Source organism: Enhydra lutris, unplaced genomic scaffold (assembly GCF_002288905.1).
Source record: "Enhydra lutris kenyoni isolate GAN:26980312 unplaced genomic scaffold, ASM228890v2 scaffoldscaffold37, whole genome shotgun sequence".
In the NCBI taxonomy this organism is placed as follows: domain Eukaryota; kingdom Metazoa; phylum Chordata; class Mammalia; order Carnivora; family Mustelidae; genus Enhydra; species Enhydra lutris.
This window is the reverse complement of record NW_019154121.1, coordinates 13,899,730-13,927,452: the sequence shown is the minus strand read 5'-3', so window position 1 is coordinate 13,927,452 and position 27,723 is coordinate 13,899,730. Positions and strand designations below refer to the sequence as shown.

General features: G+C 48.8%; 1 protein-coding gene across 1 annotated transcript in view; it reads right to left on the bottom strand.

The window, feature by feature from the left end:
* Window positions 1–3,968: 3,968 nt before the first annotated feature.
* LOC111154461 (malic enzyme 3) overlaps window positions 3,969–27,723 on the bottom strand; it is a 208,209-nt gene continuing 184,454 nt past the window's right edge. Inside the window, exons 7-14 of the mRNA XM_022514066.1 lie at window positions 27,329–27,438; window positions 12,558–12,655; window positions 12,180–12,293; window positions 10,427–10,532; window positions 9,725–9,867; window positions 9,011–9,184; window positions 5,530–5,628; window positions 3,969–4,205 (exon numbers count right to left, since the gene is read on the bottom strand). Of these exons, the coding sequence (XP_022369774.1) occupies window positions 4,044–4,205; window positions 5,530–5,628; window positions 9,011–9,184; window positions 9,725–9,867; window positions 10,427–10,532; window positions 12,180–12,293; window positions 12,558–12,655; window positions 27,329–27,438 (1,006 nt within the window). The 3' untranslated portion in view covers window positions 3,969–4,043. The remainder of the gene's footprint in view (window positions 4,206–5,529; window positions 5,629–9,010; window positions 9,185–9,724; window positions 9,868–10,426; window positions 10,533–12,179; window positions 12,294–12,557; window positions 12,656–27,328; window positions 27,439–27,723) is intronic.

The following is a 27,723-nucleotide window of genomic DNA, read 5'->3' as shown; positions in this document are numbered from 1 at the left end:
ATTGATCTACATAACCTCACCGTCTTGATCATTGTAGTTTTATAGCAAGTTTTGAAATTAGATAGTGTACTTTTTCTTTTTCAAAAATTTGGCTTTTTATTTATTTTTTAAAAAGTATTTTATTTATTTATTTGAAAGACAGAGATCACAAGCAGGCAGAGAGACAGGCAAAGGGAGAGGAAGGGAAGCAGGCTCCCTGCTGAGCAGAGAGCCTGATGTGGGGTTCGATCACAGGACCCTGGGATCATGATCTGAGCTGAAGGCAGAGGCTTTAACCCACTGAGCCACCTAGGCACCCTGAATTTTGGCTTTTTAGATCCTTTCCATATAAATTTTAGTATCAGCCTGTCAGTTTCTACAAAAAAAAAAAAATAGTCTGCAGGGATTTTGATATAGTATTGAATTTACAAATGAGTTGTGGAGAAAGTTGCGGCCTTAACAATACCGAGTCTTCAAATCCATGAATATGGAACATCTCTCCATTTATTTGGATTTTTTTTCAGATCTTTAATTTCTGCCAGCAGTGTTTTATAATTTTCATCGTGCAAGACTTGCACTTAATTTTCTAAGTATTTTTTGATGCTGTTATGAATGGAAGTATTTTACTTCTAGATTGTTTATTGATAATATATAAAAACACAGGTGATTTTTGTTTATTGACCTTGTATCTTCTGACCTTTGTATACCGATTGGAGAGAAAGGGAGAGCGCTAGTGAGATAAAGGGTTCTATTCTTTGGCATTTTCTACATATAGTATTATGTCATCTGTGAATAAAGGCAGTTTTATTCTTCATTTCCAACTTGGATGCATTTAATTTCTTTTTCTTTAGTGAACTGGCTAGATCCTCCATGTTGATGAGAAGTGATGACAACATCCTTGGCTTGTTCCAGATCTTAGGGAGAAAGTATTCATTCTTTCACCATTAAGTAGGATGTAAGGTGTTGGTTCTTCATCAGGTGGAGGATGTTCTCTTCTCGGTTTGTTGAAAGTTTAAGCATAAATGGATGTTGGATTTTTTCAGATAGTTCTATCACATCCATTGGCATGATCTTGTGGTTTCTGTCCTTCACTCTATTAATACCGGGCACTGTGAGGATCAGTTTTAAAATCTTTTTTTTTTTTTAAATTAATTAATTTATTTATTTATTTGACAGAGAGAGATCACAAGTAGGCAGAGAGGCAGGTAGAGAGAGAGGAAGGGAGGGAAGCAGGCTCCCTGCTGAGCAGAGAGCCTGATGCAGGACTCGATCCCAGGACCCCGAGATCATGACCTGAGCCGAAGGCAGCGGCTTAATCCACTGAGCCACCCAGGCGCCCCCAGTTTTAAAATCTTAAAACAACTTTGCATTCCTGAAATAAATCCCCCTTGTTCCTTGTGTAATTCTTTTATATTGATAGATTTGGTTTGCTAATGCTTTAAGGTTTTGCATCTATATTCATGAAGGAAATTGGTTTGTAGTTTTCTTGTGTTGTCTTTATTTGGTTTTGATATCAGGGTGATTCCAGTGTCATAGAGTGATTTGGGAGTGTTCCCTCCTCTATTTTCTGAAAGAGGTTGTGAAGGATTGGTATTATTCCTATTTTATTTTAATTTTAAGATTATTTATTTATTTATTTGTCAGAGAGAGAGAGAGAGAGAGAGAGAGAGCAAGCACAGGCAGGCAGAGTGGCAGGCAGAGGCAGAGGGAGAAGCAGGCTCCCTGCCGATCAAGGAGCCCAATGTGGGACTCGATCCCAGGATGCTGGCATCATGACCTAAGCCGAAGACAGCCGCCCAACCGACTGAGCCAGGCATCCCAGTACTATTCCTATTTTAAATATTTAATAGAATTCACTAAAAAAGGCATCTGGGCCTGTGCTTTTCTTGGTGGGAAGATTTTTAATTACTAATCAAATTCTTGTTATAGATCAATTATTTCTGTTCTAATCTTAACTTGCTTTGGATTTTGTTTGTTTCTGCAGGGAGTTCATGTTATTGCTTTGAGACTTTTCTCTTACTGACAGAGGCATTTGTTTAGAGCTACAGAATTTTCCTCTCAGCAGTGTTCTAGATAAAACCCATTAATTTTAATATTTTTCATTCAATTCAATATATATATAATTAACCCTGCAACGACTTCTTGGAACTGTGGGTTATTTAGAAATGTAATATTTAATTTACAAATGGTTAGAAATTTCCCATTTTTTTCTGATTTCTAATCTAATTATTAACTCTGTCCAGGATGACTTCAGGAACCAGTTGCATTTGAACTCCAAAGATGAATGATGTCTCTAGCAGAAAGCTGCAGTGAGCTGCTATTTAATTGATAAAGGGCAGGGAATGGGTGGGGGGAAGAACTTGGCAGATGGAGACCAAGCATTTAAAAGGGTACAGGCCTGAAAGTGCCTGCGTTTAGTGTGGTTGAAACAAAGGAAATGTACTTTGTATCTTCTTTATGTCTAGGTCAGTAGAGCTACAGTTTATTTAGTTGATCTTTTCAAAGAACCTGCTTTTACGTCATTGCTTTTCTCTACTACTTTTCTTTTCTATGACACTGAGTACAAAGGACGTGCAGCTGGAGTACGGAAGTGGTGGCTAGGACACAGAAATGACAGTGTGGAGGTTCTCTGGCATTGAGATTGCAGCTTCACTTCAAATCCTCTTCTGAAGAAGTTCTCATTCTCCATGAGCCCAGGGATTGTAGAACAGGGATGTTTTCTCAGGATGTGTTTGGCTGAGCACCAGCACCCAGGAAGCGGGCGTTGGAAGAACAAGACCTGGGCAAGGGGTGACTAGTGTGTCTGCTAATTACTGTGCTAGAAGTCCGACAGTTCTGGGACTGGGAGGTGGGGATCTTGAGGCTGAGCTGGCAGCAAGAGTTGGGGGTGGTAGTTCCCTTAGCATGATTTACTGTTTTCTGTGTGATCCAATAAAATTAGAGGTTGAAAGAACCAATAGGTTCTAGAAATTTATCAGGGCCTTTGATTGCAGCAGCCATAGGCTTTTCTCCACCTCCCCATCCCATGGTGTAGTCTCTGCTAGACAGAAGGAGGTGATGAAAGCTATGGTTGAACTTGTCTAAGAAACCCCCATGACAGACTGAAGGCATTCTTTAAGAATACTGCTCTGGTTTGCTGAATTCCTTCAGAGTGAAGGGTGGTAGGGAGGGAGAGAGGGAGGGAGGGGGAGAGAGAGAGAGAGAGAGAGAGAGAGAGAGAGAGAGAGAGAGATAGAGAAGAGTACCAGAGTCAGGAAAATGAAATCAGGGCTTCCCTAGAACTTCATGATTCTCTTCCCCTCACTGCCTCTCTTCCTCCTCACTCCTTGGCCTGCTGACATGCCCACATTTCTCTAGTTTTCCTTTTAGTAATAACCAAAAAGGAATCCTACTATTCAGTAACCCACATGTGAGGGATAATTTTTGACTAGTGAGTTGCCTTCAGCCCCTCAGCCTTCATACGCACCTGAGTCTTGAAGGGTGTGTGTTCCTCCAGCTGGGATTGTGCTCCCTCACGGGTGGGCCGTGCTCTCTGCTCAGTGGCTGCCCTTCCCTTCCTCAGGTTCCCGTGCCTCCTACCCATCTTTACTCTTGGGACTTTGCACACATTTCTCCCCTCGAAGCCTTCTCTTATGTTCTCATAGGAAGTCTCTGCTCCCTTCTGTGAATACCTTTGACCTTTATCTGCACTTCTTTCATGGACTCAACCACTTTCCCCCTTGAGAAAAAATGAATTATGTCCACATCTCATCTCCTTCACTAGACTCTGAGCTCTGTAAAGGCAGAGTTCTAGGAAGGATTCTAGATTTCCCACAAGACCTAGCTAATTGTTGGCAATTAGATGAAGAAATTCTTGGGCAGGAAGTCAGAAGAGGGTTATAGAAAAGTGAATTCTCAGGGCCTTCATGGACAAGGATGTCATTCACTATGTGCCTGGATATCTCCCCTCACACCCGAAAGTTCAAAGGAAAAACACAGTGACAAAGATGGCCATTTTAGAACCCATTTATATTGTCGTCGTTACTCGGGGCTTGCTCCAGACTCACACAGCCTCTGAGACTGCATCAGACTGTTTGAATATTCATGGCTTCCTTAGGCCACGTGTAGCTGTCCAGTGTGAAGGAGTCATAGTCTGGAGTGTAGACCAGGGATCTTACAAAAGCCTCCTTGTCCTTGGGCTCCGGGTAGTAGGAGGCTAGGTTGTGTTTGTACGCGAAGTCAAGGACCTAGGGAAAAACATACAGGCTGAGGAAATGGAACTAAGGAGGAACCTGCCTAAAAGTTGCCTAAAGGGTACTTAGGAGCCTGTGGAAGGGTAACCGCCCCTGAGCAACCATAAACTGTCATCCTTGAAGCCACCGGCTAGGAGGGATTTGGAGCTTTCCGCCGGGGTAGGGAGCTGTGATGCAGTGAATAAGCACTGGGCTGCATTCAAGAGGCCTCAGACTCAAGTCTGCACCTGCTTCCAACTGCCTGTGGGTCCTCGGTGGTGACATTATCCTTGCTGAGCCTCAGTTTCCTCATCTCTAAAGTGGGAGTTAGGAGACCTTTCTCTGGAGTAGTGTGAGGATAAAATTAGGCAACAGGCCACAGCAGGTGTCCAGTACCTGATATCCCCCACCCTCAATGTGGGTTGAATTGGGAGAAGAGCCTAGACACTGTTCTCTGGGTATTAGATTTGGTTTCAGAAGAGCATTAGTCTCTACATCCCCAAACAGAAGCAAATGGACAATGCGGAGCTGGGGCCATGAGCTGGACTGTTAGTCTTCAGGGCTGACTCTGGAGCCTACAATGGACAGTCATGGGGAGCACGTGCGGTTGTGCAATGCATCTTCTGAAATTACTTTTAAAACTTACAGAAAATGTCAAATATATATACTAATCAAAATGATAGTATAATAAACCCTAACGCAACCCTTATTCAACAGTTATCCATGTTGGGCCAGTCTTGATTGCACTGTGTTCTGATTCTCTGAAAATGTACCATTTCTGCAAGGTCTCTAGGAAGACATTTTTCCTTGGACTATTCCAGGAACCCGATCATCGTGTGGCCCAGGCATTCTGAGAAAAGGGGGAGGAATAAGCATTTACACTACACTGAGTGTGGAGCTTTCTTGCTGTCCTCTTTAGTCTTCAGAACTCAGAGAGAGGAATTACCATCCCCTTTGGAAAAGGAAGAAACTGAGGCTCAGGAAAGTGAAGGGATTCCCAGAGCTCTGTTCATGATGCCATGAAAATTGGCCTTTCTGTATAAATGGACACTTATGATTCAGTTTTAAAAAATTCCACCCACATTCTGGTCCACAAGACTGCGGACTTTGTTGACCTTTTTGCCTGGTGTTTGAGGGGAAATCCAGGAGCTTTTCCAGAACTGGCCTGAGTGGGTGTGGGTGTGGGGCTCAAGCTGCAGGCAGGCATTTCTTGGCCAGAGTTGGCGTGGGAGCTCAGGATGCCACTACGGCTGCCCTCCCCTTAGCTCCCCTAAACTCCCAGCGAGAGTAAGTTGTCGAGCTGCGCTGGCCATACCACTGGTGGTAGGATGCTCCTTACTTTGATGGCGATTCTCAGAGACACATCTCGGATGGTGCTGAGTGGGGGGTACAGTCTCCCCTGTGACAGATGCTGCTCGGAGACCTCTTGGGCAATTTGCTGGGGAGAGAGAACCAAGAGGAGTAAGCCGAGTTTCCATCTTCCCAGAACAAACCCAAACCATTACCCCAGAGACTCCCCTCACCCCTCAGAGGTGGCCAACCTGTGCAGTTCCCATTGTAGTCTCTGCCCCCTCAAGGCCCCAGGGCAGCTTAATATTTGGACTTTTATTATTTTTTAAAGATTTATTTATTATTTTAGAGAGAGGGTGAGGGGCAAAGGGAGCAGGAGAGAGAGAATCTTAAGTAGGCTCCATGCACAGTGTGGAGCCCAATATGGGGCCACATCTCACGACCCTGAGATCATGACCTGAGTGGAAATCAAGAGTCGGATGCTTAACCAGCTGAGCCACGCAGGCGCCCCCATGCTTGGGCTTTTAAGCAAGGACACATCCTTTCTGTACTGTGAGATTGGCTGAGAGATTAAACTACATGGACCCTAAATTCTAAAGGAGATTCACGAAGACTGAGATGAATATACTTGAGACTTGTGAAGCAGACTCTAGGATCTCCCCATGGCTGGTTCAGCCTATTGCACAGAGATCGCTGAGACCCTCCCCGAGTTCCAGCCTCTCCCCCGTGCTTAGTAACATCCTGGGTGCCCACCTAGGCCATCTTGTTTCCCTGTATTCAGAGCTCCTGCTGCTCGCCCTTCCAGTCCTGAGCAAAGCCTTCTTCCATCCACAGTGAGTGACAGCGAATGCCAGCATCCTGGGAACAGCACCTCCCACACCTTCCCTGGTTCAGAGCCGGTCTCTGAGGCCCAGTTCTCCACCTCAAGTCTCCTCCTCCAGCCTCAGACGCTGGAGCTCAGCCAGGCTTGCGGAACAGCCTCTGTTATGTGCTGGCTCTGAATCCACTCCTGCCCAGTCATCTTGTGTCAGAGTTAAATCTGGGAAGAGCCATGGTACTCTCTGAAAACTGTCCCAGAATGGATGAGCCAGAGCAGCTGGTCTTGCTTCAGAGTCTGGCTGACCTCAGGGATGTGGGCTTCCTCCTCTTCAGCCTCATTTCCCTGCTCCTATCTCTCCTTTCCGCTCATTCATTCAAACACTAACTGAGCTCTAGGATACGCCAGGCTCTGCGCTCGTTGCTGAGGGTCTGTCGCAGAGAAGCCTTTCTCCTCCTGTAGTCTGGAGGCAGTGGACAATGACTGACAGGTACAACAGTTATAACACAGAAGTGAGTGCAGGCAGAGGGTGCACATAGGCACAGAGGAAGGCAGGGCCTGGTCGGCCATGTACAGGAAAGCTTCCCAGGAGATGGGACAGAGGATGAATTACTCGAAAAGGGAGACGCAACAGCACATGCAATTTCTTGGAGAGAGGCAACAGGAGGGAGCATGAGTTCTAGATTGTAAGAAGAACATTGGCTTGGTCAATGGGAGGGCGGGGCTGAAGGCTGGAGAGAAAAGGAGGGCCTGGTGATGACATGCCTTAGATGGAAACCTTATGAAGGAGTTTGGGCTTTACCCTGTAAGCATTGAGGAGCCATTCAAATGTCTAAAATGAGGAGAGAGATGAACTGCTCTGGGTTTTCAAGGATTTTCTTGGGGGAGGTATGGAAGATGGAATCACAGTGAAGCAGGATGTCCATGGCGAGATCTGCATCTGGAGGAGTCCTCCTGCGGACTGAAGAGCGGGATGGTGGCTGGCGGTCCCTTCTCAGACACTGGGCACTGGCGAGGCTCTGCTGTAGCTCGGAGGAAATCCTCTGGGGCCCTCCTGGTGCTGTTGCTCACACGCCTGGTGACCTTGGGCATGGATTGGACTCTCTGTGCCTTACTTTCCTGGGTATCCCATCAGGGTGATCACTGTATCTGGTTTAGAGAGTTGTCAAGGTGGAATGAGATATAGAATTCTCCTAAAAGTTACATCATTTTTTTCCATAGGAAAATCAGGTTCAACTTTAATTGTCTTAAACTTTTAAGTACCCCTTTCAGAAATGTAACTTGCCAGCCCTTTAAAGACCAGACTGTCCGCTCCTCGGAGGGAGGGATCTTGTCCCGACTGCAGGAAGAGATTAACGTGTGGATTGAGGAGAGGTTCCTGACACCATTCATGAAATGATGGCGCTGACCAACGCCCTAAGCTCCAGGGGGTGAGGGTGTCTCTTGGGGTTACAGAGGAAGGCTGGAGCAGCCATCTTTCTGTGCCACAGGAGAGTTTGCTTTAAGGCTCATTCCAAGCAGGAAAGGACTCCTCCCATCTGATGGGGGGGGATTCGCACAGCTCCACCCATGGCCACGGGGCACCACTACTGACAGAGCAGTAAGAAGAAAGACGCAGGAGGGTCACACAAGATGGGCAGATGCCTGTGGCACAAAGGCATAGCCAGTGTGCACACGGCCTGGGGGAGGCTGACAAACTTTCAGGAGACCTCATTTACTGTCCTTGTGGAGCCAGTGCTCAAAGACCAAGAAGCAGGAAGAAGGAACTTAGAGCATGAGATGGTTCCTTGCAGGGCTTCTAGAAGAGGAGCTGGCTAAGGCTGCGTGGGAGCTGGTCCCATGTCCTGCTGGCCTGGGGCTCTCACCAGTGCCACGGGGAGGGGGAAATGAGAACGTGTCAGAAATCACAGAGCCTTTGAAGCTCACTGGGGATAAATATATTTAGTGTGTGTTTATAGTTTTGATTAGTTTACCCTCCCTGAAGAGACATTTCTGTAGTTTCCTCAGAGAGTAGATGTCAAGTGCCTGTCGTTTAGTAACCATGGGGTGGATGAAAGCCACTGCGGCTGGTAGGATTCACAGCCGACATTAGGAACATGAGCTGTCATTCTTAACAAATTCTTTCCTTGTTTTCCTTACTTCCAGCAAAGACTAATTTTGACAGTGTTTCTAGGAAGGTGCCAGAGCAGAAGCACCCCTGTATCTGTGCTCCAGATCCCGGTCCTCAGAGCAGGCAAACCAGGCTTGTGGCCCATCCCTTCCTTAAAGAAAGTTGCCCTGGTGGGCCTTATTCTGCAACAAGTTCCCCCGGTAACGTGGCCAAGGTCAGTGGTCAGAAGATTCTGCTGCTGGTCATGGTCCATGAGCCCCATTTGCGATGGCTCTGGTGGCCTCGCCTCTGTTCTGGGCATGCATGTGGACACTGCTGGGAGGCGAGGAGCAGACAGACAGAGGTTCCTGCACTGCCAGCACCTCCTCCCATGGACTATTCCTTAATTTCCCTTAAAAATGTGTGTGTTCTGAGAGATGTTTAAGCCTCGAGGGGATCTTGAGAGAAGCTTGAGGTTCACGCATCTTGAGGATCTACTGCTGGGGTGAGAGGCAGGCGGGTAGAGGAGATGAGAGAAGGAATCTCTGGGGGCTGGCGTAGCACCTGGGAGAGATCACAGACCTGACTGGGAGCATGCATGCAAGGGAGCAGGGATGGGGCTACCTCTGCCGTCAGGAGGAAGATCTCATCTGGGATGTGCCGAACGCCACCAGCAATGACTCCCAGAGCCACTCCTGGGAACACATAGGCATTGTTTCCTTGCCCAGGAATGAAGGTCCTGCCATCTTCCAGAGTCACGCTCTTAAAAGGACTTCCGCTGGCAAAGATCCCTCGGCCCTGGAGGCAGGAAGAAAAGCAGAGATGGAGCCTGGAGATGGGTTTCAGGCAGTAATGGTGGCCTACCCTTCTTCATTCTCTCCCACGTGCTCGGCACAGGCACACAGCAGGTGCTGGAAGCACACCTGTTCCTTTGACCAGAAAGCTTAGCTCTCACTGAGTTACCTGGCAGCCAAGAAATCACTGAAAGGTGGAGGTTTTTAACCTGTCACCTCCCGAGAGGGCTAACCCAGGACACAACAGGAGTGCAGGTGACCTAAAGTCTATGAATGCCTCAGGTTCTGGTCAAAGCTCTGTGTCTCTAGAGGACCCTTGAGCAGTATGACATGATGGTGAGAGCCTGGGCTTTGGAGCCAGACCTGGGTTTGAGGGTCAGCTCCACTCTTTAGCAGCAATGTGACCTCAGGCAATTTATTTCATCATTCTGAACCTCAATTTACTCGTCAGGAAAGTGGGGATTTTTCTTCACCCTCATAGGGTTACTCATAATTATTGTTACTATGTCCTCTCAGCCTGGGGAAGGAAGGACTCCCCGCTGACCTCAGTGACCCGGTAGCACTTCTCAGCTGTGCACTCGGCCTTGCTGGTGGGGTTGCTCAGGGCAAAGATGATAGGGCGCTCGTGGAAGGAGGCCATGTCCCTCAGAATCTGCTCCGTGAAGGCTCCTGCGATGGCAGCAACACCTACAGGGAAAAGGGGGGTAGTAGGGAGGCCTACTCTTTATAAACACCCCATTCCTCTTGGTGCAACATGGAAGACGCAGGAATCTTGGAGATAGCATCCACCATAGGGATGGATACAGGAAGCCAAAGAGAAAAGGGTCTTCTTGTTTGAGCTAGGCAAGACCTCCTGTTCATCCCTGAGGGAACACTGGTCCCTTCAGGTCCCTGCCTGGTCCTGGGCAAAGTCCTTTAGAGTACGTGGCTCTCCCAACACAGGGAGAGATGCCTGGGTCCCCTCTTTGGGACAGCAGTGCTCACCTCCTCTCAGACCAGCCCTGTGCTTTTCCACTGCACTGTATAATTCTGCATCGCTAAGCCCCAACTTGGTGCCTTAGTTCTATGATTGTTATAAAGTTGTCCCTCAGCGAAAGATGGTGGCACTGTGGTGGCCATGGGGTCGGGGGGAGAGCGTGGTTTCCATCAATGCCTTGCGCCTGCTGAGTCAGGCTGGGCCTTAGCTTCCACCTGCGAGTGAAGAGGGTTAGCTGGGCTGGCTGGCAGGCCTCCCACCTCCTCCTACCTATGATGGCCGTCGGCTTCACCAGCCTCACCACCTCCTCCAGGCTGCTCACTTCAGGATGGTCCTGGGCAAACATCTCCTTCTCGTGGTTCAGGTGGCTCCTCCCCTGCAGGGAAAGGAGAACATGATGCCTGGCAGTGAGAACACATGGGTGCCTCTGGAGATCCCGAGAACATTCCCTGAGAGCCCTGTGCTTTGGTCTGAGCTCTCAGAAGCCTTGGCGCTCACCCTCTTGACCAGATCTCCTGGGAAAACCTGCGGTGGAATCTAAGGATTGTAATGTGTGCTTGTGTCACAGTGTGGGGTTGTGGGGGCGGATTTCTTTAGCTCAAACCACACATGGAGAATCCATAAAGCCTTGCTTTGCACTTTTAGGGTCATGGTTCCCAGGCCAGGGCTGGAAGGCTCTCATGAAATGCCTGAGCTTGACCAAGACCTTTGGCCCCAAGGCAGCCAGCACTCAGGGCCAGTTGAGGGATGGGGGCCTGAGCCATCAGGATCAGAAAGCTAATTTGAATGTACTTTACAAGAGCCATGGACCGCCCTGTGCATAATAATAAGCTAAGCCCTAGGACAGGCTTGCCACAGCTGGCTTTTGCCAACAAGCTCAGGATCCTTTCCTTTCTTCAAATAGGACTCAGGGGTTGACAGGCTGGCAAATGGTACAGGTGTTCTGATGACTCCTTTGGGTCAGCTGTCCTCATGAGAATCAGAGTGAAGACATCAGCTTTGAGAGCGACTTAAGTAGGGGTCAGCTTAATGGGATAAACAAAATAATGTTGAAAGGTGGCAAGAGGGAAGTGTGGCAGCCTCTGGCATCTTCTTCCTGCGCCGCCTTGTGCTCTGGAATGACCTGGAGTGTGGGGAGGAATTCCTTCTAGTGGTGATCTAGCTCCAGATGAGACAACAGAAGGTCAGTTTCTGCCGAGGGTCTCTTCTATTCTTGGTTGAGAGCCCCCTGGACTTCCCCCATTCCTATCTCTGTCATCTTTTTAAAAAGTCTCTCACTGACATTCTCTGTTAGTGGAATTTGGGGCACTAAAACGTGGAGCTGTCAGTGAAGTTCTAAGTTTGGAGGCTATCTAAACCTGCCCCTCTCCATAGTCCAGTCTGAAGTTAGATGGTTTCTTATTCATTCTTGCACTCATACCTCAAACATCATTACAGACTCATTACATGCCAGGCATTGATATGAAGACTACAAAGCCTAGTGGGGAGAGAGACAATTAAAAGGGCAACCGCCTTACAGTGTGACAAGTACAGCGTATGGTGGGCGACGGCTACATGAGCGTAAATGTAGGAAGTGGACTGAGACCTAGATGCTCAGAGAAAGCCTCTTGGAGGAGGTAACAGCAAGGAGGAAACAGATGGGGCTGTGGGTTGAGAGTGGGTGTTTGGCAAAAGAGAAAGGCATTTCAGGCAGAGAAACAAAATATGCAAGGATGTGGACAGGAGAGCACGTGTTACTTTTGGAAAACTATGATTTACTGAGGTTGGAGGTTAGTCCAAGGCAGGAAGGGGTGGGAGATAAAGCTGGAAGGGGCATGCATACACGCAGTTGCCCACATATTAAAGCTTTTGGACAGAGCAGTTAAGGCTACTTTGGGATGTATCTTCTGCTTTGGAGGGTAGAACATTACCCCCCTGTTGTACTGTGTTTTGTCTGAGAACTTTCTCCCTTGGAGACCTCTTACAGTCCAGTTCCAGTAGCTGTAGGTGTCAGGAAACCTCTAGGTTTCCAGACTGACCGTACCTTGACAATGAGCCCCTTGGAGTCCACCATCCAGATCTTCTTTATGGCCTCTGCCTTGGGTACGCCTTCTTTCTCTAGGGCCATGACAAGGAGGTGGGCGATACCCATGGCTGCCTGGGAGGGATCGTATAGTGGATGTTCAGACACAAGGCAAACAGCTGCTCAGCATTTGTCAGAAGCTTTACCAAGTTTCTCTCTTCTCTGCACCTTCCCCCCTTCTTCTAGGAGGCCCAGGAGTCCTTGGGACACCCAAATGTTGGTGTCCAGGCAGCTGCACTTAACACAGTATACCTTGGCTGCTTCCTCTTCTCTGAACCCCTGAGCACCTCCCTTCCTTCATGCTTCTCCACCCATCCTTATTCTCCTGATGGCACCTACCTCACCCGCACCTTGAAAAACAAACACGTGATTGGAGAGCTTGTTCTTGGTGATTCGCAGAGCAGCTAGGATCCCTGCCACAGCGACAGAGGCCGTGCCTGCAACAGAGTGCCCTGAGATCAGTCTCTGGCCACTGGCTCCCCACCCTGAGAGAAGACCGTTGGCAGAGTCCCCCACGCCTGGAATGTGCGGCAGAACAAGCACCTCTCCTTAGCCCTTCCGGAGGTCAAGGCTGCAGGCATGCAGGTTTGGGAGCAAGAAGACGCCCTGTTTGTAGGTGCCTGTTCTTGGAGAGACAGCTCCTGGATTGTGACTGGACCCTGGGAGGGAGGATCAGATAGTCAGCGGCTGCTCCCTCCAGCATTCATAAACGAAACAATAAGGACAAATATAATAGAAGCTGAAAAGAAGTGTGGGCCTCACAGGATAATTTAAGGGATAAATAGATAAAAAGCAAATTAAAAATGAGGCCACCAACTAGCCATGAGACATGAAGTGACCCTGTGATCTGAGCTGTCTTACCCACCAAGCCATGCTGCTGGTGTGCCCAGCAGCATGCCATCATCAGTGGCTTGAGCCCGTCTGGAAGGTATAGGTAAGTCTCATGAGCAGGTGTCTCAGACTCATTTGACACCTTCTGCTGTGGCACGATTTCTTCTCCTTCGATCCACAGCTAGGGCCTCACTAGGGATTCCTTATGACCAAGGAGAAAGAAGCTTGGGCTTGGGCTTATTCTTCATGATACACTGGCATCAATGGGAAGTTTATGGTTGCAGCTGCACAGCCCCAGCAAAAGGTAGCCCTGAAGATTGAGAGTGAGAAAAGTATTTCCTGATGGATAGGACTTGAAGTGGTAAATTTGGTGGTTCATTTTGGTCTAAGAGATGGTTAGGTCTACAGTCTACACTGATACATGGGCCATTGCTAATGGTTTGGCTGATGGTCAGGGACTTAGAGAGAACAGAATAGTAAGCTTGGTGATGAGGAAGCCTGGGGAAGGGTGGGATCGGTATAGATTGTGAACATATTTGTGCCACATAGGAAAGTTCACCAAAGGGCATGATGAAATAGATTCCCTCGATCACACGGGCAAAGTGGCATGTCCTGTGTATCTTAGCATCCTTCTCCAGCCACCTAGGGATTACACAGCGAGTTTCTGTACAAAGTAGTCATGGTGGCAAGGATGGAAGCTATGCATGGACGCCTGGTCACCAAGGCTGACCTACTATTAATACTGCTCGATGATTAACCTGTCAATGGCAGAGGCTAACATGGAGCTCCTGGTATGGCACCATTCCCTGGGGACCACCTACCGGGCAGCATGATTGCCTTGGACTCTTCCCATTATAGACAGGAAAGAGATTTCTCCTCCCTGGAATAAACAAACACTCTGGATATAGGTTTTCTTCCCTTGTATATAAGACTCTGCCAGTGCCACAGTCTGGGGATGTTTGGGATCTGGGGATGCCCTGTCGTCAACCTGATAGATACCAGACAATAAGGCTCTAATCAAGGAATTCATTTCACAGTAACAGAAGTGAAGCAACAGGCTTATGCCCATGGAATTCAGTGGTCTTGACATGTACTCAGCCACCCAGGAGCAGCTGGCCGAACAGATCTGTAGAATGGGCTACTGAAGACTTACTTAAGACTCCGGTGAGGTAACACTCCACGAAGCTGGTGAAGTTCTGTCTTACAGGAGGCAATATAGGATTTGACTTAGCAAACAGTTTATTGTGTCCTTTCTCCCACAGCCAGAATACTTGGGTCTGGAAATCAAGGGGTAGAAGTGGAAGTGGTTCCTTTCATCATTTCACCTAACAACTCATTTGCAGAAATTTTGCTTCCGGTCTCTTTAATTCTGTGCTCTCTGGATTGGAGGTGTTGGTTCCCCAGAGACAAGCACTTCTTTTTTTTTTTTTTTTTTTTTTAGGAGATTTTTTTTTTTTTTTTTTTAAGATTTTGTTTCTTTGTCAGAGAGAGAGAGAGAAATCACAAGCAGAGGGAGTGGCAGGCAGAGAGAGAAGCAGGGTCCCCGCTGAGCAAGGAGCCCCATGTGGGGCTCGATCCCAGGCCCTGGGATCATGACCTGAGCCGAAAGCAGCCGCCCAACCAACTGAGCCACCCAGGCGCCCCGAGACAAGCACTTCTATAAGAGTTCACAACATGGTTCTACCAAACAGAGTTGAGATTGCCACCTTGCCATTTGGTTCTCTTTTTGCCACAAAACCGTGGACAAAGAAAGACGGGGTTACTTGACGGGCTGTTATCAGGCTACCTGATGACTGAGGGGCAACTGAGGGCAGGAGGGTCTAGATCCAAGCCCAGGGGATCCTCTGGGGCATGTCCTAGTACTTGCAAGCTCACTAGGGGATAGTAGTGATGGCTATGGCAATCAGAGAGAGGCAGGACCACTGAGGATTCACATTCTTCAGAAAGAAAGGTTTAGGTCACCCCACTAAAGAACCCTGGCCAACCGCGGTCCTGAGGAAAACATGGGATGGGATGTTGAGCAAGAAATGAAGAAGCATTGACTATGGCCTCATGACTGATGACAGAAACAAGGACTATAACAGCTTGGCATAGTTTCTGCCTTGATGATGATGTGATTTATGTAATGGTATAAGCTAATTTAGTCTCCCTTCTCCTTCCTCTTATTTTTTAATATAAGTATTGTTGGAGGTTAATTCTACAGTTTAGTCTTTAGGTGACAGAATTTTCAAATGTGATTGTGACTGTGTTTAAAGGATAGTTAATCCTGCCTAGAGATGGGTAGTGTGACTATTTTCCAGAGACAAATAAGAGAACTGTAGAGACTTTGTCCCTCCCATTCTGGGGAGAAGGTGAGAATGTTTTCATTTCTTGGAAAGATGTATTTTATTAAGCATTTTGTTAGAGTTGTTTTTGTTTTTGTCTGGAAGTACCAGGGTATAGAACTGTGTGTATGGAGGCTGAATGATTGAAAGGATGGACTATGCCAATTATCGGGTAATTGTTTCTTAGTTTCAAACCCACCCTTCACTTGGCTTTGTCTGCAAACCATTTCTGAGCTTTGCCAACTGGCTCTATGCTGGGCTCTGCCAATAATGGGCACCACGGTGTGATGAAAAGGCTAGGTGAGGGGGACAGATGCTTTTTCCAGCATCATCCTTGCCGTGTGAGATTGATGGATAAAATGTAGGACCCTTAACTTTGAATTTTTGATAAATAATAAATAACTTTTTTAGGATACCTCCCAGGCAATATTAGTACAAATGTTCTAAAAAGTTATTCATCATTTCTCTGAAATTCAAATTTAAGTAGACATGTTGCATTTTCATACTTCTAAATTTGGAAACCCCACAGCCTTGGTTTTCCACTTCTACAGCAACAGAATGTTCCAGAAGCAGCACCTGAATTCAGTTTGCAGTTTGTCCATCACTTGCAGAACTAGCCTTGTAGCACACACCTCGGAGACAGACACTAACACTAACCGGTTGCCATCTGGTCTTCTCTTTGTGCCCTAGCCTCAGGACTGGGAACAAGTCCTTCGGGCTTTTCATTTTCAAAATACATAGTAAGCAATATTTTGTACTAAGTCTTCTCTGTTAAAGCAACTGGTGGAGACACTTATTGATAGAGTTCACAATAAAGTAATCACATGGGCACCGTTAGCCTCCATAACAGTCAAAGAAAAGGAAGTTATAGTGGGACTGGTTATGGACTGTTAAAGTTGCACAAATCGAAGAATTTGATGTCCTCCAAGCCTGGTGAGGGAGTGGTGAATAGTAAAAAGTTGCAGCATAAGTTGGATTTTAAAACGCTACGACCTTTTTTAGGAAGCTATTTCCCAATATAGACCAAAGGCATAAAATGCTTGTGCCCTTTAACCTCATACTTCTACTTCTGGGAAGCTATGTATGGAAAAATCCACAATGCATGTCCTCGGATATTTATGACTGTGTTATTTATAATACAGAATGACTGGAAATAACTTAAACATTTAACAAAGGAGTAACAGTTCAGTAAATTAGCTAGTGCGGACACTCAGAATATACTGCACCATTAAGAACGATCATATGTAGATGATACGGCGACAGAAAAATGCTATTAAGTTTGTGACCAATGTCAGATACTGTTCCAAGTGCTTTACGTGTCTAACTGCAAAGATGCTTAGTTATTTAATCCTAACTATCATCATCCTCATTTTATACCCTGGGAAAATGAAGTACAGAGTAGTTTGCCGAGTTATCCAAGATCACATTAACAGAATGAACATTTGAAGGGAATCCCAGGGAATCATCTTCTAGGTCTTGTGCTTTTAACCATTAGACCATGCTTCACTGAGTTAGTTGGAAGGAAGAGAACCTTAAAAGGTTTACATATCATGATTCTGTTTGCAATGAAACACACACATGGAATCTGGAAGGGACAACAAAATACTCAAGATGGCAGAGTGCAAATATGAGTGAACTTTCTGTTTTCTCTTTCCAGTTATCGAAGGCATTTGCATTTTGTAGCTCTGGGGGAAGGGCCTTCTTCCAGAATATGGGCTGGATTTGTACCTGGCTTAGAGGGCATGTGTTGGGCTAAGACAGGGGACTTAGCAAACAGCTGGAGCCTAATAAATGCATGTTCATCACTGTGGCATCAGAAGGCAGGACCCCGAGGTAGGGACACAGAAGACAGGGTGCAGGCTCTCCAGCCTTCACACAGGAATGGCCTGGAGGAACTGCTCAAGTGACACTGGGTCCCACAGCCTGGACTGAGGATTGCTGGGGGCTTTCCTAACACCCTTCTGAGGGTCCCCAAGGAGCTCACAGTACATGTACAGAGGGCCTACCAGGTGACGGGCACCATGCTAGGCACTAGGGAAGGTGAATCACACATGGTCCCTGCCTTTGGGGAACTCCCTCTTCTCCAGGGCTTGGGCACCAATAACCGTAACATAATCAGTAGTCAGAGGTCATTGTGTGGAACTCATTGCCTTCATTTATTTATTAAGCATCAATTATGTACCAGACTCTGAGGTACCAAGGACACCCTTGGTAACAAAATAGGTTCATTCCTGCTTTGTAAAGAAAGTATTAGCTGGAAGTATAACTTTGTAAAGGAAGTCTAATCAGTATTAACTGATTGCAAGTGTGATGACAACTATAAAGAAGTTGTTCATGATACACTTTTTGTTAGTTTATGTATAGAAAAGTATATCATCAGCATCAGCCTGCCTTCGCCTCCTGCCTCCCCGTGTACTCGATGTACCAGGCATGTTAGCAATCATTCCCTAACAGGTAATGTCTCTTTACACTTCCGTGCTATGCCTGTGATGTTTACCATCTGTAGGACCTTCTGCAGTTCCTTATTTATTCCTTAAGACTCAGCGCACAGGCTCTCCTCTGCCAGACGCTCTGTTTTCCCTGGCCAGGCATCCCTAACCTCCCCTTCTTTTCCCAGGTCTAATTTTTATCTAATCTCAATAAATGGGGCTGAATCTTGGCCAGGCCCAGCCCTGTACTGCACTCAAAAGGAACACCAAGCTGACAGCCAAGAAAGCATCAAAGAGCAGTGAAGTCATTATTTAAATCGCTTACACGGGTAGTGAGAATTGCATGGTATGACCCTCCTCCAAATTCCTAAATACCCTTGTCTATGATTTTCTTAGTCTTATGTCAGCTACTCCCGTTTCTGTCTTGACGTAAACACCTCCACTCGTCCTCGTCTCTGGCTCTCAAGAGCCACTTTCATTTTAGTTCTTCTGAGTCAGAGTCTGTATTTCCGAAGATCTGCAGATGATTTATATGCCCGTTTAAACCCGAGATGCACTGAGCTAGACAGCTTCTCTAGGTGAAGTACTAGTTCCCTTCCCCTGGAGAGAGGGGGTTTTCTGCTCATCCGTGTTTGAGACCATCTTCTGCCTCCTGAAAGGAGATGTGCAAGACATCTACCACCAGATGGCGCCAAAGACATTCCAGCAGAGAGACTCCCAAAGACCACATGCGTGTTGGGTCCTTTCCTTCTCAGACGCCAAGTAACCTGTGTTAGAACCTACAAGCTGAACAACTGGGCTTACCTGCAGAAATTCAGTGCTGGATGGGGACCAGAGAGCATGACCTCCAACAACTGCACAGAGGGAACAGGCCCCTGCCAGTCACCCAGTCGGAAGCAAAGCAGGGCAGGGGTAGCCGGGTGCTACTTCTACCCCTTCATGGTCTCTGAAGCTCTGCCAGCTTCTCCTGACTCTGGACTGGAAGGCCGCAGGAGGGGCGGGAGGGGCTTTCCTCGGGGGACAACTAGAGGGTGGGGCAGTGGAGGTAGAAGGAAGAGAACTTAGGCAGTAGATGCGATGGAAGGGGTGGAGAACACAAAACAATGGGAAATCTGATAGGGAAGAATGGAACATTTCCATGAAAGGGTGCGAGGGCAACTGCCATTTATTGATCACTCACCGTGACCTTGACTCTGGGCTACGCGTGTGCTTAGCTGCGTTTGCTCATTTAATCTTTACAACAACTCTACCAGGTAGGTGTTATGAGCCCCCACCTCTTTTTTTCTCCTCTCAAAAGTGGAAAGTGAGATTCAAAGAAAACAGAAACAAGCAGGAGAGAACTTCTGAATCCCCCTACCACTAAGCCTAGAAACCCTCTGCCTCCATGTCTATACATTTTGCTTTTCTTCCTGTTACCACCTGTTCCTAGCTCAACCACCTCTAGGTTTTGCCTGCGCAAGGAATTTGTCTTGTAATTTTCTTTCTTTCTTTTTTTTTTTTTTGCATCCTCCATTTCTCCTCCGCTGGATCACTGCCATCAGCATGCAGATAGGTCATGAAGCTTCCATCTTTAAAAAGCTTTCTGTTGACTCTGCATAGTCCCACCCTATTTCTTACTTGTAAAGAACTGAATATATTTGTTGCCTCTATTTCTTTTTTTTCTCAGTCTCCCTGAAATCCATTCCAATCAAGCAACTGTCCCCACCTCTTGACAAGGTCACTTGTTCCACCACATTGCCAAATTCAGCACTCAGTCCTCAGCTGCTTCTTCCCTTGACCTCTCAGCTGCTTTGGATATTGCCGCTCATTTTCCTTTGGGAAACTCTCTCTGCACTTGGCTCCTGGAGCCCCACTCTCCTGCTTTCCTTCCTGGGCTCTTCCTCTGGGGCCATCCTATGAGGTGGCAAGTTACCCTAGTTACAGACCAGAGCCCAAGAGGAAAAACAGCAGTTCTCGAGCCCCATCTTTTAAAGTTTGGCAAATTGAGGCATCTCCATCATGAACTTTCATTTTGGGCAGCTCTTGGGTAACACGTCAGGGATTTAAAAGTGGAGAGCAGGGGTGCCTGGGTGGCTCAGTGGGTTAAATCTCTGCCTTCAGCTCAGGTCATGATCTCAGGGTCCTGGGATCGATCCCTGTGTTGGGCTCTCTGCTCAGCGGGGACCCTGCTTCCTCCTCTCTCTCTGCCTGCCTCTCTGCCTACTTGTGATCTCTGTCTGTCAAATAAATAAATAAAATCTTTAAAAAAAAAAAAAGTGGAGAGGAAGGAAGCGGTTTAGCTTTCTGGAGGTAACCACCTGGAGAGGCCCAGGGGTCCAGGGATGTTGCTGAACCTGGCTTGTGCCCATGAATGCCACAGGCCACCCAGAGTGTGACTGGTTGTTTCCTATTCACCATGAAAGAAAAACAAGTTTTCCTTTTCAGAGGGAGCTTTCCATAATTACATTTCCTGCAAATGGAGTATTAGAGGTGGTATGCTGAAGAAACAGCACACAAGGCCAAGCCGAAAATGTAGTTTCTAACAGTCACATTTGACCAAGTTATAGGAACTTCTATGCTGGACAACAGATTGTGGAGAAAAAGGGAAGAATGAGCCATTTCTCACGTGAGGCAAGGCTGCTGTCTCAGACGGGGAGTTAGGCATGGTCAGGGTCTACTTGTGGTGGCTTCGGAGGCTGGGGGCCATGAAGGGGATGGGCGTTGTCCCCTGCAAGGCCAGGCCTGCTTCTGCCTTCCCACAGCAGCTGGCTACTGGCATGCATTTGTTTATACCATTCATTCATTCATTCGTTCATTCATTCATCATTCATTTGTGTCCTGGGGGCCTGTTCTGGGCCTTCACTGTGCTAGGCCTTGAGGCTAGAAGGATAAATAAAACTGTCCATTTGTAGGTAGTTAACAGCACATATGTTCAGAACATTCAAGTTCCTTTAATTGGATACCAAGCAAAGACCTTCTAGACCACTGCAGCCCTATTTCTGTGTTATGAAGAGATTTTCTGGAACCCATGGACTCTACAGAAGGCAGTTCCTGGCCTGTGCAGATGATGGGGTAGACCTCTTCTGACACAATTTGGGAAGAACCAGAGGGATAATTACCATCTTCTTGGCTGCTTTGGGGTTTTACCTGATGCAGCAGGGTAATGGGAGGTCCCCAAGGAGCCAGGATCAGATGCAAGAGACCTACAGGAACCTCAGGGCTAGAGACAGCCCGGTAAGGGAGGAACAGCCACAGAACACAGGGCTTCATGGGGGAAAAAAAAAATGGCTCTGGAGAGAAGGTTGAGAAGGCCAGAGGAGGCCTCACTGCGAGGGAGAGAGATGGGAAAGGGCAGAGACTGCTGCTCTCTGTGTGCGGTGATGGTGTGAGGGAGGGGACAGCAGACCCCTACGAGCCAGAAATAGCTCCTGGTATCTTGTAAACAGGAGAAACTGGGCGGAAAAAGTCTCCAGAGCTTGGCCATTCCTCATCTGCCCCTTTGGTGTCATGTCGTCTGGGCTCTGGGGAACTTGGAGGCATTTTGCAAAGTGGGTGAGCCCTGGGCTCTGGGGAAAGGGGCGGTCAGCCAGACCACTGTGGGACAAGCCTGACCCTGGAGGTGGGACCCTGGAGGGGGTGAGGCTTGAGCCTTTAAGGAGACACAGAAGTTAGCCAAGAACAGAAGAGAATTCTAGGCAGAGGGTCCAGCCCGTTCAGAATCAGAGTTGGCGAAAATTCAGAGAACAGGGAGAAGAAGTCAATGGTCTGGAAGAAGAGGGGATACGTGGCGAGCGGCTAAAGGCTCTCGCTATCTTCTTAGGTCTGCCCGCTCCTGTGCTCTCCCTCGTCTCTCTCTTCTTAACCCCTGCAGAGCCACTCTGTGTTTGGCTCTCAACCCTTCCCCCGTCTCTCACCTCTGTAGGAGCCTACTCTGCACCCCGGGTCTTCGTTCTCGCACTGAGCACTGTTACATGCCTGTCCCTGTCTACACGTCACTGCTGTCCTTCGAACACCCTGGGCCCGCTAACAGTGGTCACGATGGAAACACCGCACGGTGAATCCATGTAGGCTCCAGCCACCCAGAAGAGATGCTGACTTTGTAAAAGCATCCTGGTCATTCTGTCCATCCTGGCTGTTTATACTGTTATGTCCATTTTGCAGATAAAGAGAAGAAGGCTGTGAGGATTTAAGCTGCTTGGTCAAAGCAGAAAGCAGAAAAATGGGGATGCAGACCTCGGCTTGTCTCAAGCCAAGGTCTGAGTGTTAAGCTCTCTGGCGCACAAATTAAATAAAACTTGAAAGCGTGCAAGGGTGACAGTGGTCTGACCTACCACGCAGCAGCCTGATGGCCCTTTGGCCCCGGGGATGTGCAGTGCAGGGCCAGGGCAGGCTGGCGGGGCGGGCGGATGCTGGGGAACAGACAAGCCAGCTCGACTTTCCTGGCCCTGTGCACACGGTGTGGACAGCTCTCAGAGGGGCTGGAGGGCCAAGGTCACTAGGCCAGCAGCATCCTGCATCTGGCTCCTGGGGAAGGATACAGCTGGCCTGTTCCCCAGCATGACCATTGCTGTTGCTGGTCCCCTTCTGTGTCTCTCTCCCCTCCCCTAAGACGGGATGCCTCTCTGGTCCCAGATGAAATAAGTCACCTGAGCCCCTGCTTTTTCCAAAATGCCTGCAGACCCTGCCAGCCACAGGTCAGCGCCCGAGCAGCCTGGCTCACAGAACCAGCCTGGGGCGGCAGAGGCTTTCTGAGTCAACTGGGGTGGGGGCAGAGGAGACCGCTGGCAGCCCTGGGGAGTGCCTGACCCTTCCAGCCCTCGGGCTCCTGAGGCCCTGCCCTGCGGACGGCCCTGTGGGGTCAGGGAAGCCCAAGCGTGTGGGACAGCAGCACTGGCCAGGACACCATCCAGATTAGGTGCTGGAGCTCCTGGTCAGCCCCCGGCATGCCCTGCCTGCCCTCCCAGAGCACAGTCTGGTGGGATCCTGAAGCCTTCAGTCAGATCTTCCTTGTTCTACCAAGGAGGGGAGGACGGGCTGGTATTCAGAGCAGGCAGCGTGGCCCCAGTCTCATTTTCACGTGGGCAGCCTGGTAACAGTCCCTACCACGTGTGGGGCTCTGGGCAGAGTCTGACGCTGAGTCCTGCTGGGGTGGGCTGGGCCTGGCCCCAGCAACCACATGCGATTTGTTCCTCTTGTCTGTTTGCCCCCGTCATGCCTCCCTCTTTTCTTCCCTCCCTCCTCCTCTCTCTCAACCCTCTTCAATTCTGCACTGGATGTTCCTTCTCTAGTTTCGAGCATGACCATATAGCTTTAGGTCTCACTCCTCTTCACTGTGTATTTGGAGGGAACAGGGGCCGATCCTAGCATGAGCTTACTTTGTCCGTGTTGTCCCACGAGTCCCGGGATCCCTCGCCCATCTCCTAATTGCCCACTTAGCACCGAAAACACACATCATAGGCCTCCGGTCCCGGACCCGTCAGTAACCAGCCGGTGATGGCAACAAGCCCCTTCCCCTCTCTGGGTCTCCTTTTGGTCTGTAAACTGGGGGAGTTGGAGGAAGGGATGGGGAAGAGGGGAGCAGCAGGCTGCTGGGGATCAGGGACAGCCCCATTTCTGTGGCATCTGGAATTTAATCCTTAGCAAGAAGACTTGCTGCCCCTCCTCATGCCCATGGGGGAACAGACAGCCCCGTGTCATGGAGACAGACGGAGAAGCCGAGTTGGAAGTAACTAGGTTCTAGTCCCACCTTGTGCCTCTCTGGCTATGTGACCCGGAGCAAAAGGTAATCCCTGAACTTCAGTTTCTTTTACCAGTGACATGAGACAGCAATGTCTTCCTCCCTGAAGGGAGAGGAGCTATTCTGAGGAAGTTGTGAGGTACTGTGGACAAAAAACACTTTTCACATCTAAAATCCTGTGTGCATGCAAAATGTTATCACTTTGCACAGGTTGGGCTCCCTGAGAAGCAGATTCTGAGCCATGTGGAGTGTTCAGGAGGTTACCAAGAAATGCCCTTGGGATCAGCACCTCCGGAAGGGGCTGGTGGGAGCAGGATGGGGCAGAGGAGAAGCGGGGCTGTGTGTAGTCCTCAAAGCCTCAGCCGACCCCGTGGGGAGCTCTGGAGTTCAGATGTCCCCTCCGCACTGTCCTGCACTAGGCCACAATGGTTGGGCTTTTCTATTCCCTCATCCCTATGTGAGGGCATCTCTGGCAGGCAGGACCGTGGGAGAGGCGGCTCTCTCTGGTTGAGACTTTCTGCCTGATGCAGCCGACAGCTCTGCCAGCAGGTGGGACGAGTCTTTTCTTGAAGGAAGGTCCCGGGCGGAGCGGGGTGGGGGGCGTCCTCCTCCATGCCCGTCTGTTTACGGTTGTCACTTACACGGTCGTACCTAATGGTCAGGCTGTCCTGATCAAAGACTTGATATTACAGGGGTCCTGACATTCTGGAACTATTTGTTAGCTCTTGCTACACATTTTAGATTCATGACTTCAGTCTTTAATATCTGAGAAAAGAATGGGAAATTCCTCTGCGGTCTGCTGTGGGGCCCGGAAAACTTTCCCACCTGGCTTGCCTGGGAGCAAAAGGCAGTCTGCTGGAACTGGCTATAGACAGGAAACAAAACCGGTGAACTGATTTAATTAAAAATGCTACACGTGTGTGTGCATGCATGCGTGCGTGAGGGTGCACACGTGGAGATATGTTTGCCTCTGAGCATGCATGGGGATCTGGACAGAGAGAGGCTGCAGGGGCAGGTGTCTGAGCTCAACCCGCCCACAGGAGCTGCAGGTGGGCTTCTGAGGAGGTCCGTGTGCATGTAGACGGCATTCATTCACTCACTCTCCCAGCTCCTTAAGAAGCAGCTCCGGGGTGCCTGGGTGGCTCAGTGGGTTGGGCCACTGCCTTCGGCTCAGGTCATGATCTCAGGGTCCTGGGATCGAGTCCCGCATCGGGCTCTTTGCTGGGCGGGGAGCCTGCTTCCCTCTCTCTCTCTTTGCCTGCCTCTTTGTCTACTTGTGATCTCTCTCTGTCCAATAAATAAATAAAATCTTTAAAAAAAAAAAAAAAGCAGCTCCGATGGGCCGGACACCATGCTGGGAACTGGGGAATGAGAACGAGTGACGCGGTCTCTGCCTCGGGCAGCTTATCGTCTCCTGGGGAGACAGACGATTCAGTGTGGGCGTTTGGGGTACAGTGCGGTAAGAGCACTAACAGGGCACCATGGGAGCTGCCGGTGGGGACCCAAGTCAGACTGGGGGAGCAAAGGCCGATGTGAGGTCTTCCCTGGGACAGGAGAGCCTGCCGCTGGGTGGTGGATGCCAAGCAGGGGTTCCTCGGGGGATGATGATGGGGAAGACTGAGGATCGGAACTTCCATGTGGAGAGAGAACAGACAGGGAAGGAGGTCAGAGGAGTAACAGGAAGTGTGGGGCAGAGGACAGAGAGGTTGGTGCGGGTATAAAGGGGGCCTTATGCTTCTGGGGCAGGGGTGGGGGATGCAAATGTGCTTGTGACTGGGGAGTGGACAGCCCTAGTTCCATCCTAGCGGGGCTCTCTGGCAGCGGTGCGGGGGCAGTGGAGGCAGAGGGGTGGTAGGGCCTGGATGTGTGCCTGTGCCCATGTTTGTGAGGTTGTACACGCATGACTGAGCATATCTGGAGTGCACCAGGTGTGCGGCCCCCGCAGAATTGTTTTCCACTTCCCCCTTCTGACCTTGGCAGCCTTGTGGGCCCAGGGGGACAGCTGCCCCCTGCTGACTCACGAGTGAGGGCTGCAGCGGGGAATCGGTCAGGGGCCAGCCAGCAGTTGTTTCCTCCAGGGCGCCGTCCCACCCCTGCCTCCTGGGCTAACAGGGAGGTGCCGGGCAGGCGGGCAGGGAGTGAATGGGCTGCTCTGTCCATGCAGAGCACCCCACTCTCTGGGTGAGGCTGGGCTGGCGGCCAGTGCCTGGCCCAGGCCCATACATCTGGGGGGACAGCATCCCCTGGGTGGACAGGGGTTGCCATGGGTCAGCTTCCCTAATTGGGTCTCCCCTCTCTGGCTACCCACTCTTCCAAGTGCTGAAGTCATATATTTTGATCTTAATTGTCTAATAATATGCTTAACTGTACTATCCTGCCTCTTGAAAATTTATGACCAATAAAAAAAAAAGTGCCATTTATCACATTTCTTTAGCCCTTAATGTAGGTCACAGGAAAGGAAGGGGCCTTTGGTTCTGTAATAGTGTAAGGTCTCAGAACAGTGTGGTGAGTGATTATGAACTCAGAGTTTAGAGTCCAAATTTCAACGCTACACTTTCTATGTAAGCTACTTATTTTCTCTGTGCCTCAGTTTTTTCATCCCTAAGACAGAGATGATAAAATCTCATAAGATTAAAGGTATAAAGTGCTTAGAAGAGTGCTGGATGTACAATAAATATTCAGCTCTAAACCTTAGCTATTACTATGTGGGTTTGAATTCTCCTGGGTGTAAACCTAACTGATGTGATGAAAAGTTGTGACCTTTTTGGGTCTCATCTGCAAAAAGGAAGTGTTGGCCAATCTTTTATTCCCAAGGACCAACACCTGTCCCCCACTAACTTGTTCTTGTTCTGATGTATATCTTTGCTTTTGAAAGATTTTGCTTGCCAAACATAATTTGTTAAATAATAATCTGTACGTCCTGAGGTTTCTCCTAAACTTATAAAATACTGAGAAGATTTCCCAAAGTTCTTACTGAGAGGGTTTGGATCAGGAGAGATGATGTGGGAGCCCCGCCACCCCCCCTGCCCCTGCTCCCTCCAGGTTCACATATTGGCATCTCCAAGCAAGAAACAAGTGCCTTCAGATATTTTGGGCCATAGAACAGGTAACCCGGTTGACCCTGAACTAGAAGATGCTTCTCATTGGCTTCTGGAGTGCCCTGGTGTCAATGTCTTTCATAGTTATCATTCTGAGTAGCATGTATGCCAGCCAAGCTAGGAGACAGGACTGTCGTGATTCCCTGAAGGGCTATACCCAGAGTTCAGGAAATCCAAGGGTGAGTTACTGTGGCTGGGAAAGGCCATTGTTATGGGGACTGATGTTCTGGTCTCATGAGTCCTACGTACCAGTACTTTCTATACATTGAAATGTATAGAATTTGGAATTCTATAGCTCTATATAGCTCTTGAAATTTTCATAATAATCTTCCAAGACAGTTCTTACCATTCCCAATGACCAGGCGATACAACTACAGCTCAGAGATGTGATTAGGCCAAGTTCAACTGGCTAAAAATGGCAGCCTTGGGGAGTCTTTCTCTCAGATAGGGAATCACGTAATTCTGACTTTCCTCTGAAGCAGTAATCATATCATTTGTTGGTGAGGAAACTGAGGCCCAGCAAAGTTAAGGGACTTTTCCATAGTCAGAGAGCTAAGAATTAGCCAACTGGGAACCAGCCCCAACACAAAGGCTCTTTCTTCCCCAGTGGCTGGCAGCAGGCGAGCGGGGGTTGCCCCCACTCTGGCACCCAGGGTGGCCTGTTGGGGAGGCCTTAGTCCTCAGTGGCTTTCTCAGGCGGGGCAAGCCTTACCTTGGATGTCATCGTTGAACATGCAGTACTTGTTGCGGTATTTGTGGAGCAGGCGGAAGGCATTGGCATTGGCAAAGTCCTCAAACTGGATGAGGCAATTTATTCCAAACCTATAGGCGGGGAAAGGGAAGAATTCGTGATTGCCTCCCCACAGCCAGTCCCTGGCAGATCCCAGCCTGCCCTGGGGAGTGAGCAGGCACTGGACAAGAGGTAGTGGGGCTGGCATGGCTCCTGGACTGGGGTTCTTTGCCATCTGGCTGGCTCCTGGACCCCTGGGTTCTACCTGCCCCATTATGGATGAGGATCAGGATGGGAGAGAGCAGGAACGCCAGGCCTGGTGGTCCTCTGAGCCCCTAGCCCTGACTCTAATGTAGGCTGGGGCTACCATGGGCTAT